This window comes from Phyllobates terribilis, unplaced genomic scaffold (assembly GCF_046119375.1).
Source record: "Phyllobates terribilis strain yellow unplaced genomic scaffold, ASM4611937v1 Scaffold_5__5_contigs__length_657084704, whole genome shotgun sequence".
Taxonomy (NCBI): Eukaryota; Metazoa; Chordata; class Amphibia; order Anura; family Dendrobatidae; genus Phyllobates; species Phyllobates terribilis.
The window spans coordinates 116607968-116621048 of NW_027362765.1; the positions used below are offsets into that span (position 1 = coordinate 116607968).

Below are 13081 nucleotides of genomic sequence, written 5' to 3' on the forward strand. Positions count from 1 at the left end.
TCCAACAGGGCCCCCAATTATCACGAGTAATTAATAATATTCTTTTCATATGAGACAAAGAGACCATCTGAGGATCCTTAAGCTCCAGGGCCCGGATGTAATTGCAACCCCTGCACCTATCATAGCTACACCCCTGATGGGAGCCTTTCCAGGTCCGCCTAGACAAGAGTCAAACCTACAGTATGTGCCTCTCACAGCCCATACCACACAGAATTCTGCGTCAGCGGACAGGCACCTCTTGTCATGTGTCACAGGTGGTTGTGAGGGATACCCGTTACCTTTCATCTGATAGACCTCTCTGGATCTCTGCGGTGCTTTGATGGACTACATTCGGGCAAATTCTAGCACCAATGGAAATAGCCAAGATCAGCATGAACTTGCATCGGGCTTGTGTCTTCCTAGCCAACTGAGCCCCTTTAATCTTCCATACACATTGAATTAAAGAATATTGCTGGTTTGAATGATGATAATTCTGAAACAACCACATACATGTTAGTATATTGCCCATTACAGTCCTTTGAATCTGGTCATATATGTTCACTCACATTGGGCGACAGTGGAACAATCTTTCTGGGAATAATCTTTCAATGAAAAATCATTCACGACTGAAACATATTTCATACGACGTTTTGCCAAAAATGTAATTGTGGCGCCCTGCTGTGCATTGGTGCCACAGATCCTAGAGGGGTGCATGGATGGATTCCTCCACAAGAGGCCCTCGTAACATTCACACACCTCCACCTTCCACCTCAGACAACCAGAGGGAGCCCGTTAGGGATATAAAAAGGGAAGGGGAGCTAGGCAGTCAGTTCCTGCAGAAGATGAGCCTGAGAGAGGTCAGCCTGCAGTGGAGCTCAGTCTGTGAGGAAGTTAGCCTGCTGCAGCCAGAGAGGTTGCAAGGTCAGTCCAGACTCAGGGAGCTCAGGTTAGTGAGCCTAAGGCGTGCCGACGCCATAAGAGCGGTGAAGAGTAGCGAGGCCTACTGCCAGTGTGAAGCCTAGTGAGGGCCCCGAGTGAGGCCGAAGGCAAGTGGAGTAAGCGAGCTACATAGGGGGCAGAGGAGCTTAACCAGCTCACCCCACTAGCATTTACCGGACACCGGGTCCGTGTCTGCAAGGATCTCTAGGACCAGCAGAAACAACCGGAATCCATGGCGAACTACATGTCCCAGGAACCACAAAAGCTGAATGTTATATCAGGGTCAGGAGTCACTGAGGCCCAAGAGACCAGGGAGTGTGATCTCCAACAGAAGGCCCTACCACCAGGTCAGCCGGTTCAAGACAGAGACCAAGTTAGGCCTAGCTCCAGGCAGGTCATAAACTTAACAGGAAAAGGCAAGAAACAGGAGGCCCCACACCCGCTCACTGGGGAGAGTCCTGAAATGCACCCTTCACCCTACAGTGCCCTGGATCGTGCCTGAAACACCACCAGTAAAGGTACTGAAGTGAACTGTCGTGTGTGTGCCTATTCTTCCTCCGACCCGGCTGGGTCCCCTCTGTCCTGCATCCCTTCTCCTACGCTGCCCTGAGGCTCTGCTCCACCTGTGGGGAGCCGCGCCAACTAAGCTGCCTGACCACCGGCCACAGAGGACTGTAACAGCGCTGGTGATCCTCACCAGACACTACGGGTGGCGTCACGAACTTTCCCCTTTCCCATACACCTTCCCCCATTATTCCTTGCTTTTAAGAGTGACCCCAGGGTACGGCCGCGGGAGCAGGCCACCGCGGAATCCCCAAGGTCCAGCACCATCAACAAGGCCCGGGTGCCGAGTCGTCCCCATCCCCTGGGCGCGTCATAATTGCAGCTGAATTCATTTGGCAGTCTGTGATCGGTGGGCTAAAACTAAAACAATCGCTCATTCTTAAGTTGGCCATACACATGGGATAGCAGTTAGTCAAACATTCACCTAACTTTTCTGACTTCCCCATACTTATGAAATATCTGTTGGTCCATCCAACTCCTACATACACATGAGCTCTCTACTTAGTGGGGCGTTCATGGGTTGCTAATGGGGAGAGAGGGGAAAGCCGATTCCAATGGCTTATCTCCCCTGGAAACAAAAGGATTTGGCATTGAAATTCCAATAGCCTGATCCTTCTCTCTCCAACCTTATCTTAAGGGAAAAGTCAAGAGGCCCCATACATATCTGATGAGTGTCCAGTCTCTTGAAATTGGTGGGTTCATACAACTTTCATCTAATGTGTATGGGTCCTTCAAAGGGGTCTTCTCACATTTGGAAGCTATCCTCTATCAATGGGATTGCGAATAACTACCCAATAACTGGGGTCCACCAGCTGGGAACCCAATCATTCCAAGAACCAGGGCTTGGAAGACCCCCATGTGAATGGAACACTGGTCAATCATGCACACCTCCACTGCATTCATTCTTAATGTGACCGCCTGAGATAGATGAGTGCTGTCTTCGGCACTCCTTTAAGAATGAGCGGAGCGAAAGTGCTCAGGATCGACCTCTGCTGCACTCACATAGGGCTCTTAAGAACCCTGATTCTCTGGTTCGCTGGAAGGGCTCTAGCGGTCGGATCTGCAGCAATCGGGAAGTTATCCTCTATCCAACAGCTTAGAGGGGAAAAGGGGTGGGGCACCCCGGCCCCTGACTTGGAGGGGCCCACCAAGAGACTGCCATCCTTAACTGTATAGACAAGCACGGCACGTGCGGTTGCAGTTGAATTCTGCATTAGATCAGGTAGACCCGGGCTCCTTGCACTACCGCTCTCCATTCTGTAGTGCATAATTATTAGGTGGGGAAAGTGGCCATTTACAGTTAGTGGGGGCGCAGGGTTGGATTACAATTTATATTTGGAATGGTGGGTTGCATAATAACTAATTATATATTAATGGTGGGTGCACGTCTGTATTAGCTGTGTAGAGTAGAAGTTGGGGAATGTGTTCTAGATAACTGTGTGTTATTTTATGCAGAGATGAGTCCTGGCTGGAAGAAGTGATGGCGGTCTGTGCTGGATGAAGGAGAAAAGCGAAGATTAAGGACTTCACCTAGATACGTCTCCGGTGAGTCAGTGTGTTATCTGTGCACTAACACTATACACTATATACTATGTACAGAGCTCCTGTCTATAATGTCACAGGTGATCTTGTATTACCTGTACACTGACACTATATACAGAGCTCCTGTGTATAATGTCACTGGTGATCACTGTATTACCTGTACACTTACATTATACACTGTATACCATGTACAGAGCTCTCGTGTATAATGGCACTTATGGTAATATTAGTACTGTGGTTTTTTTTTATTAATGAATCTGATCAGTATTATAGTATTCGGTCACTATGTGGTGGTAATATGTGGTCCAGTCATGGTGTGGCGGTATTTGTCTCTTGTATGTGGTATTATTCGGTGACAATGTGGTGGTAATATATGGTCTGGTCATGGTGTGGCGTTTTTTGTCCCTTATATGTGGTATTATTCGGTCACTATGTGGTGGTAATATGTGGTCTGGTCATGGTGTGGCGGTATTTATTCCTTGTATGTGGTATTATTTAGTCACTATGTGGTGGTAATATGTGGTCTGGTCATGGTGTGGCGGTATTTGTCCCTTGTATGTGGTATTATTCGGTCACTATGTGGTGGTAATATGTAGTCTGGTCATGGTGTGATGCTATTTGTTCCTTGTATGTGGTATTATTGATCATTTTAAAATATGTATGTGACAAATTCCTTTAAAGAAAAATAAAAAAAATATATACCTAAAAAGAGAATTGGATATTTTAAGAAATGTTTAATAGGTTAGAGTAGAGTAGGGCCAGGCCAGAAGAGTCTACCTTGTCATGGTGGCGGCTTAAAATTTTTGTTTGGCCAAAACAAAAGCTGCTGGCTATGTATGTGATCTGTATGAATGAATGGTGAGGACGTGGTGCAAAAGTAGAATTTTTCCAAGAGTGGGCGGTGGGACTGTAGAAGGTTCGAGGGATGGATGCGGAGCTGGGATGGAGCCTGGACAGAGTCTCAAGGGGGCCCGAAAATTTTGCCAGTATGGGGCCCTGAAATTCTTGGTGGCAGTCCTGACTGTAATCACTTATCTGTTCTGCAGGATTGGTATATAATTGTATTTCTTGAAATCATTAATTTTCATAAACTATAATGTGGCCAACCGAGTAATGTAGCACATGCGACATGGACTATGATGCACTCTTGTACTGGGTTCAACAGCAGCACAGAGGAATGGCGTGGGGGATAGGAGAACTATGCAAGCAAAGAGCACAGAAGGAAACACGGAACACAGGGATCAGAAGGATGGCAGCAACAAAACTGGGGCCACGCTCCCTGCACTTTTCCATCTCGATAGCTTGCTACAATGTAAGCCCACATTCACTATTTCACATCAGTATCTGTAAGCTAAAACCAGGAGTGGGTGATAAATCCAGAAGTGGTGACGTGTTTCTATTATACTTTTCCTCTGATTGTTCCACTCCTGGTTTTGGCTTACAAATACTGATCAAGCACTGAACATGTGAACATGGCCAAAATAGCTCACACCTGATTGTGAAGGTCTAATACAACTATTACAAACCTGAGGCTAGGGTCAAATGAGGCATAGATTCCTTCCTCTGAGAAAATCAGGTCTATGGTAATGACATAGTTACCAACCATCCTGTTTTTGGCAGGACTGCCATCACAGCTCAGCTGCTCTCCCAGCTTCTATACTTATCTCTCTCTGACATTTGCTGTATAGCTTCACCTCCTCAGGGGCAGGGCCAATCATCTATTCTCAGTGCATGAATTAAATTAGATATTCACCCCCTCTCACTCCTGTTATAAGGTCTCACCAAGGACTTGAACTCACATCACAGTGTCACCATACTTCCCAATTGTCACAGGCTGATTGCTCTAACTACTGAGCTACAGCCCTTAATGATAAAGAGAGAAAATTTGGGTTATCTTGACTCTACATTGCAATACATCTCCATAGAAATACATAATATAACAATGTATTTTTATGGTGCCTGTATACTGAGGTGAAGAAAAAATTTTATCTTGTTACTATAAGGCTATGAGCCCACAATCAGGAAAAGCAGTTCACCTGCGCTGCATCCAAACCACGGCATTCTACATTACAAGCACAGTGGATGGATTCATAGAAATCCCATGCCCACTGTGCTTTTATTTGATGCTGCATAAACTCTCCAGCGCCGGGGATTTCCAAGTCACAGCATGACAATTTCTGTTGTAGTGACGCTAGTCTCCACTATGAAATTTCCACACTAGAATGTCATTGGATGTGGTAACTCCACATGGTTCAGTGAACACATGCAGATTACAACGCAGCGTTTTGAACGCAGCAAGAATACGCTGCGTCCAAAGCGCTGCTGTTCACGATCGTGGTAATGTAGCCTAAAAGTATTAAAAATAATAACAAATTTCAAACTTTTTTTTTTTTTTTTTTTTTAGCGTCTACGCATGTCTTGAACCCTCAACCTTCACATTACAGATAGATGGCAGCTTTATTGTGCTGAGCCACAAGCTCTAGTGGTGTACTTGATCTGTACTGCAGAATATGACTAGGCTGATAGAAATACACTGCTGTGTACAATATATGTATTTTTATTCTACAGGGAGAATCAGAGTATGTGCCCACGATGCGTACCAGCCTGCAGCCCCGACGCTGAGGAATAGCCGCTGGTGGCTTCCGGTCAATATCCAAATGAACGGCGCCATTTTTTTTTCACCTCCGGACTTTCTTCATAGAGGTTAGGTCTATGGGGAAAGCCCACATGCCCGCAAGAGAAATTGACATGCTGTGGTCTGGAAATGCGCCGCATGTCAGTTTCCCGGGTGATCTGCAGGTGCCCAGATACGCATAGTGGGCATAGGATTTCTAAAAATCCATCCACTATGCTGTAACATCTGGACTCTGCGGGTTTGACGCTGCATAAACACGCAGCTTCAAACCCGCAGCAGCTTCGGATCGTGTGCACATACCCTAAGAGATTTTTTTCATCTTATAAAATTACTAAAAAAATAATAATGAAAAACACTTGATAATGAAAAAAAAATGTTATTTTTAATGCGTTTATTTTTAAATAATAAACATCACAAATCAGCAAATAACATGGACATATTTGGTGTCCTTGTAATCGTAACGATCTGTACAACACAGTGATCAGATTTATGGGAATCGGTAAATGACGGAAAAAAATGGAATAATTTATATTCTTCTCTATTAAATCCATAAAAATGTAATAAAACGGTAATGCTAAGGCTGTGTTAAGACGTAGCGTAAATGTTGCCTTCTTTCTGCTGCTTTTTTCTGCAGATCTCCGCACCACACGATGCAGTAACAATCTTCTCTGATTATGGCATCTTTGCTGCGTTTCTTTTATGTGTTTTCCTACTTATTTGATGTGATTTTGGGGAAGATATGAAGCAGTTTTTAACGCTTTTTATCAGTACAGAACAGTTTTGATTCTTATTATGGAGTTTGGTGCGGATCCTGCAGAAAACAAAAAACACAGTATTTCTGCAACGTGTGAACACGGCCTTACAGACCTCAAACGCTGGATGTCGTATAGTGAAACTACATAAAAATGAGAAAGTTCTGGTGGCTCCGACTGTGAATGAGGGAACAAAAAATAATCCACAGGTCCCAACTAGAGATGAGAAGGACGCATAGATGACGTCGCGCTGCCCTGGGTGATCAAAAGCCGCCCGGGACACCGGATGGTTAGAGGCTCACGGCCTCCTGTCCAGCCACCAGGTGGCACTGACCTGGACGCTGGACCAGAGATCGGGGAATCAATCCGCTCATCTCTAGTCCCAATTGTCCCGGATACAGCTGACAGTCCTGGATTTGGGTCTACGCCCTGAAGTCTCGGGCGTCTGCTGAATGCCCCTCATTACCAGCGCCCCTCTGACAACTCCTCCTGCCAGGGGAGAAAGAAATGGTAAATGGGCGTGGATTTGGATGTGGCCAGGGGTGTGGCCAGAATTTCCCACGGATGTGTCCCTCTTTCTATTCTTCAAAAGTTGGGAGGCATGGGTTATGACACTCTGAACACACTCTGATTCAAGTAGTGTGATCTGATTCTCTCTGATGAGAGAATCTCAGCACAGGTGAGGAGAAGATGGAGATCAAAATTTCACCATCTTCTCCATTGTGGAAGTCCACAGAAATCAGACTACACTCTGATGTCATCCGAGTGCAGTCCGATGTTTCACACGCACCCATAGACTTTAATGTGTGAGTGCGATCCAATTTGCGGAACCGTTGGCAGTATGCTGAGGTTTTTTTCTCATGCCGAATCGGTATGAGAAAAAAAAGGCTGATCAGCACTGCCCCATAGTATAACATTGGTCCGAACGCTAGCCGATAAAACATCCGATAGCACTCCTCCCAGGTATACGCTCGTGTGAGCGAACCCTGAGAGACATGATATATCAGGAAGGGTTTTCAGATGTAATCAAGAATGTTTCCATTCATAGACAGCAAGCAGAGAATATGAAAATTATGAGGAATTGGAACACAAAGTCTAATAAAAAGCTGGAGAACTTCATTATAGATTTATTATAAAGATTTACACATTTTTTGTAACAGTTTTCACAAATCATAGAAAAAGCGCTGTTTTGTGGTGTTTTTGCACTGACCCTGCAGCATGCGTGCAGATAAAGGGTTAAAGCTGTGTGTTAATTGTGGAGATTGAAATGGTCTGTGGTCTATAAGAAGAAGGCAAGATGGCTCCTGCTGACAAATCACTGCTTATAAGACCGTCTTGTGTTGGTGGACATTAGAAACTGACTGTTATTGTAGGGAGGGAGAGATTTTGGGGGGGGAATCATGAATGAGCCAAGGCCCACTGAGCTTCATGGTAAAGTGAGGCTGACGGACATATTAAAGGAGTCTGGACAACCGATCAGCGAGGAGCAGGCCTGGGCCCTGTGCTACCAGTGCAGCTGGAAACTGCGGCAGATGATACTGGGAGATGGAAATTTTCCAGCGCTGATTGGGACAAAGCACATCTACATTCACCAGGACGGGGCCGTGTCTTTTGTGGACTCGACTGGTAAGTGAGTGTAAGGATGAGGGGTTGCTGCTTCCCCGTGCGTGTTGGCAGGGAGGCATGGTGCTCCCCTAAGTTGGAACTGAAGCCACAAGAGATGGCATAAGGGCAGGTAATCTGGGTGAGTGCTCGGGGCCCCCAAGAATCCTGGGAACTATACTTTTTACCTGGAGTCCACAATTTCTGAGGAAGTGGCCATGCTTCTTCTTAAGGATGCAGATATAGTTTAAACATGGTGTGGGGAGCCATGGGTACCCTGCCCTCCCTTTTAAGCGACTGGTTTACAAGATGGCCGAACAGTGGTGCAACTTGAAGCTTGTAGGCCCCAAATCAAAATCTCCAACAGGACCCCAATTATCTTGGGTCTAGTAGTGGTTTCCTTGTTAGGGGCAAAGGAACATTTTGGATCCCCCGCTAGGGCTGGGAGCGCCTGCTACTCCTGCACCCACTATAGTTATGGCAGAACCGCACACCGGAAGTCTCTATGCCACTACGGGCGGTTTGGTGTATCCTGCCACCAGAAGAGACCTCATCCGCTGTGCACATTGTGGCGTCTGCGTAAGGGAAGCATAAGTCAACGGAGCGGAAAAGAAGCTGATGCTCTGTCAATATGACAACGGCGGAAGCTGATGAATTGCTGGCATGAGTGGTCTGACATCAATGCCGGGCAAAACAGGAAGGTAGGTAGCAGCTACCTAACCGTTTTTAGGGCCAAACCCCTTTATAATGTGTGCCGTAATAGTACGACACACCTCATAACCCCTGTTTAGTGTGGGCTGAGGCCGCACCTTTCCGGGCACATGACAGTGCAACAGCCACGGGGGAAATCGCGATCCACCCGCGGCTATTGACAAGTTAAATGCCGCTGTCAATCTGACAGTGGCATTTAACTCGCGCTTCCAGGAAGCGCGTCATTGGCCCCGCCCATCGGCGACCCCATCACATGATCGCGGGTTGCCGATGGGTTGGCATGACAACCCGGGGTCTGCAGGAGACCCCTGTGGTTGTCACTGCCAGATTGCTATGAGCACTGCCCAGCAGTCAGCGCTCATAGCAAGTGAACAAATCTGCTACACACAGGCGATCTGCTCGTCACGGAAGATCAGACCGTACAGAAGATCAGACAAGTGCTGCTTCTAGTCTCCCATCGAGACTATTGAAGCAAGAAAAAAGTGGGGGGAAAAAGTTTTTAAAAATATAAAAGTTTAAATCGCCCCAATCAAAATAAAAAAACCACACATGCACATTTGGTATCGCCACGTTCAGAATCGTCAGATCTATCAATCTAAAAAAAATAATTAATCCCATCGTTGGTGCGTAACGAGAATAAAATTCAAAACTCCAGAATTTTTTTTTTTTTTTGGTCGCCACAACATTGCAATAACGGGTGATCAAAACATCGGATCTATCCCAAAATGGTATAGTGTATGGAAGGTGTAGGTCCCATAACAGGTTGACAATTTGTTGCACTCATGGTCCTCGTGACCGTTTTATTAAGTCTCTGATTCATTTTAGTTATATTAATAAAGGTTATATTTTAACTTTTCTTCACCACTTCTTTGCTGTGCTACTCAGTGAACATGGTAAAAAAGCAAAACAAACTGTGGTATTGCACTTTTTTTGCAATTTCACCGCACTTGGAATTTTTTTTCCTGCTTTCCGGTACAGGATATGGTAGAACCAGTGATGGCGATCAAAAGTACAACTTGTCACACAAAAAATAAGCAGTCACACGGCCATATTGACCGAAAAATAAGAAAGGTATGGCTCTGAGAAGAAGAAAAACAGAAAATGGTCCTGTCATTAAGGGGTTAAAAAAGTCTTGATTAAACTTTTTATTTATTATTATTATTATTATTATTATTATTAGCAACAGATGGCACTGCTGGGAGTTGTAGTATCCCATTTACTGGAAGGCCACATCTTGCTAATTATTGCAGTAGAATAAATATAATATGTGTGTGTAACTACCCTTTGTCTAGAAGAGGTTGCACAACGAGCCCTATATATCAAACCCAGTCAATGATGACCTCCTACATAGCGACCACAAATTTTGGGCTTCTATGGATTCCAGGCCCGGAGAGCGACTGGCATGTCTGCCGCCTCTATAGCCATTCACTCTGATGGATGACTGCCACAGCTGTGTATGAGCCTATATTCCCTATTATAAAGTGCCCCCTAGTGGTCACAATATTAATATGCACTCCAGGAGGAAATGGTTACTGTGCAGTGCTCATTGTAATTATTCCCCTAAATTCTTCATCTTTTGGTTTCTAGATGCCAAAGACTCAAAACTATCTGAGAAAAAGGTATGTTTTCTTAGATACAGTGGCTCAGCAGACAGTATTGCTTGTGATGGTATTATATATTATGTATCGGGCTTGAATACACTAGCAGCTCCACTTCCTGTACCCTGCAGGTTATAGAGCATCTCGGAAAGGCGTTGTACACCGCTCTGGACTGGGGTCTCGGCAGCGAGATGGAGCGCGTACTGAGTAACTCCCTGGACAACCTCCTCTTTTATATGTTGGACTTTTACACTCCTAACAGCAAATCCCCCGCAGTAAAGAAGCCGGCCTTCACCCTGCATAACATCATCAAGGTACCGCATCATCCACACAGGTGGGTGGGAAAGATGATAGGGGTGCTCATCCACTTAAATCACCTTCTGTCATGATTCTTACCTGTGATCTCAGATGACAACTGATTCAGAAACATAGGGTCAGTAACCTTTTGACAAGGCACAGATTTCCATTACTGGAAATCTAGGGCCATTTTTATGGTTTCTGAAAGATTTTAAAGAAATCTGGACAAAATTAACCCATTCGCCTCTCATCTTTCTATAGGAGTGTGCCGAGAGATTGTTTGTTCCTTCAGAGGCTTCCACCCACTACAAAAACGTGTGTCGCCTCCAGTACGATGAATATAAGAACATTCAAGACCTCCTGCAAACTATACAGATCGCCAAACGGGTAGGTACCAACATCTCCTGCACCCATATCGGTCTCCCAATTGGCGTGGCCAGATCATGTTGGCCCCCACGGCTTCATTTTCTTCTTTTCCGGTTACAGAGTTTGAAGAGACTGGAATCCAAAGATGAACTAGAAGATGAAATGCTTGTAAAGTATGATAACTGGGTATGAAATTAATGATATATTTACAACTGTGAAAATTTGGTTTTCTGTTTATTGTGAAGCAAACAACAAATAAGACAAAATAGCTGAAAACTTCAGTGTGCATAACTATTCACTCCCCTAAAGTCAGAACTTTGTTGAACCTCCTTTTGTGGCAATTACAGCTGCAAGTCACTTTGGATAAGTCCTTTCACCAAAGGAAACATCTATCTTCAAGTCTGACCACAGAGTCTCAATTGGATTAAGGTCTGGGTTTTGACTAGACCACTCCAAAACATTTACATGTTTCTCCTTAACCACTCGAGTGTTGCTTTAGCAGTATGCTTTGGGTCAGATTGAAACAGGTTTTGCTCAAAAATATCCCTTTATTTCCCACCATCCATCTTCTCCTCAGTTCGTACCATTTTATCTGTCCCTGCTGCAGAAAAGCTTCCCCGTAGCATGATGCTGCCACCACCATGTTTCAAGGTGGGGATGATGTTCTTGGGGTGATCTGTGTTGGCATGGCGTCAGACAGTGTTTACCTTGGTAGCCAAAAAGTTAAATTTTGGCCTCATATGACCATAGCATCTTCCTCATACATTTGGGGAGTCTCCCACATGTCTTTTGGCAAACTCAAAACAAGCCTCACAATTTGTGTAAGTAAAGGCTTTTTTTTTCCTAGCCATTCTTCCAGAAAAATCACCTCTATAGAGTGTTCGGCTTATTGTCATATGGACAGTCTAATCTCTGCTTGGGAACTCTGCAGCTCCTTCAGGATTACCTTTGGGCTCTTTGCTGCCGCTCTGATTAATCTCCCCTTGTTTGGGCTGAGAGTTTTAGTTGGTGGCCATCGCTTGGCAGGTTTGTTGTGGTACAATGTTCTTTCCATTTGATGATGATGGATTTGATGGTGTTCCAGGGGATCATCAGTGATTGGGATACTTTTTAATAACCCGACCCTGATTTGTACTTCTCAACAACTTTGTCCCTGACTAGTTTAGAGATCGCCTTGGTCTTCATGGTGTTTTGGTTTGTGGTGCCTCTTGCTTAATGGTGTTGCCTTTCAGAAAAGGTGTGTATATACTGACAGACCATGTGATACTTACATTGCACACAGGTGAACTTCCTTTCACTAAGCATGTGACTTATTAAGGGAATTGCTTGCTCCAGAAATTTTTAGGTGCTGCATCGCAAAAGGGTGAATACGTATGCACATGCCAATTTTTAGATATTTGATCCCATAAATTTAATTTATGCCTATATTTTTCTGACTTCACCAACTTAGACTACTTAGTGCTGATGCATCACACGCAAATCCGATTACAAAAATATTTACACAGGTTGTAATGTATAAAAATGAGTAAAACGCCAAAGAGGTGAATACTTTTGCAAGCCTGTATGTATTTATATTGCACACTATTCAAAATATATAATGTATATATTTTGTCGAAAGTGACTTGTAGGATTGCTGCTTCCAACAGGTGGTGCTAGAGTTCAAGTTCTCTTCCTCTCTGAAGAGGCAATTTGCATATTAAAATAAGTGTAGTTTATATTTATCAATTAACAAAATTCAAAGTGACTGAACAAGAGACATATGTAAACCTTAGGTTTGTGCAAATCGTCCTGTCACTATGTAATCCCAGACTGAATGATGTGTGATCAGGGTTCTGTAGAACCATGTCTCTTCCAGGACTCCTTGTCCTTCTTTACACTGAAGATAGTTCTTAATGGCATTGGCTGTATGTTTGGGGTCGTTGTTCTGCTGCAGAATAAATTTGGAGCCAATCGGATGTCTCTCTATTAGTTGGTGGGTAAGTTTCTGCCTGTATTTCAGCATTGAGGACACCACCAAGAAATAACAATGCTGAGAAATGTAGATTAAGTGGTTTGCCAAGAAAACTTGGTGCAGCAGATGAAAGATGCATCATGCT

General features: G+C 44.5%; 1 protein-coding gene across 1 annotated transcript in view; it reads left to right on the forward strand.

Moving 5' to 3' along the window:
* Nucleotides 1–7811: 7811 nt before the first annotated feature.
* LOC141271480 (protein spire homolog 1-like) overlaps nt 7812–13081 on the forward strand; it is a 32313-nt gene continuing 27043 nt past the window's right edge. The window contains exons 1-5 of the mRNA XM_073681546.1: nt 7812–8037; nt 10312–10343; nt 10454–10636; nt 10881–11006; nt 11106–11171. Coding sequence (XP_073537647.1) covers nt 7812–8037; nt 10312–10343; nt 10454–10636; nt 10881–11006; nt 11106–11171 — 633 coding nt within the window. The remainder of the gene's footprint in view (nt 8038–10311; nt 10344–10453; nt 10637–10880; nt 11007–11105; nt 11172–13081) is intronic.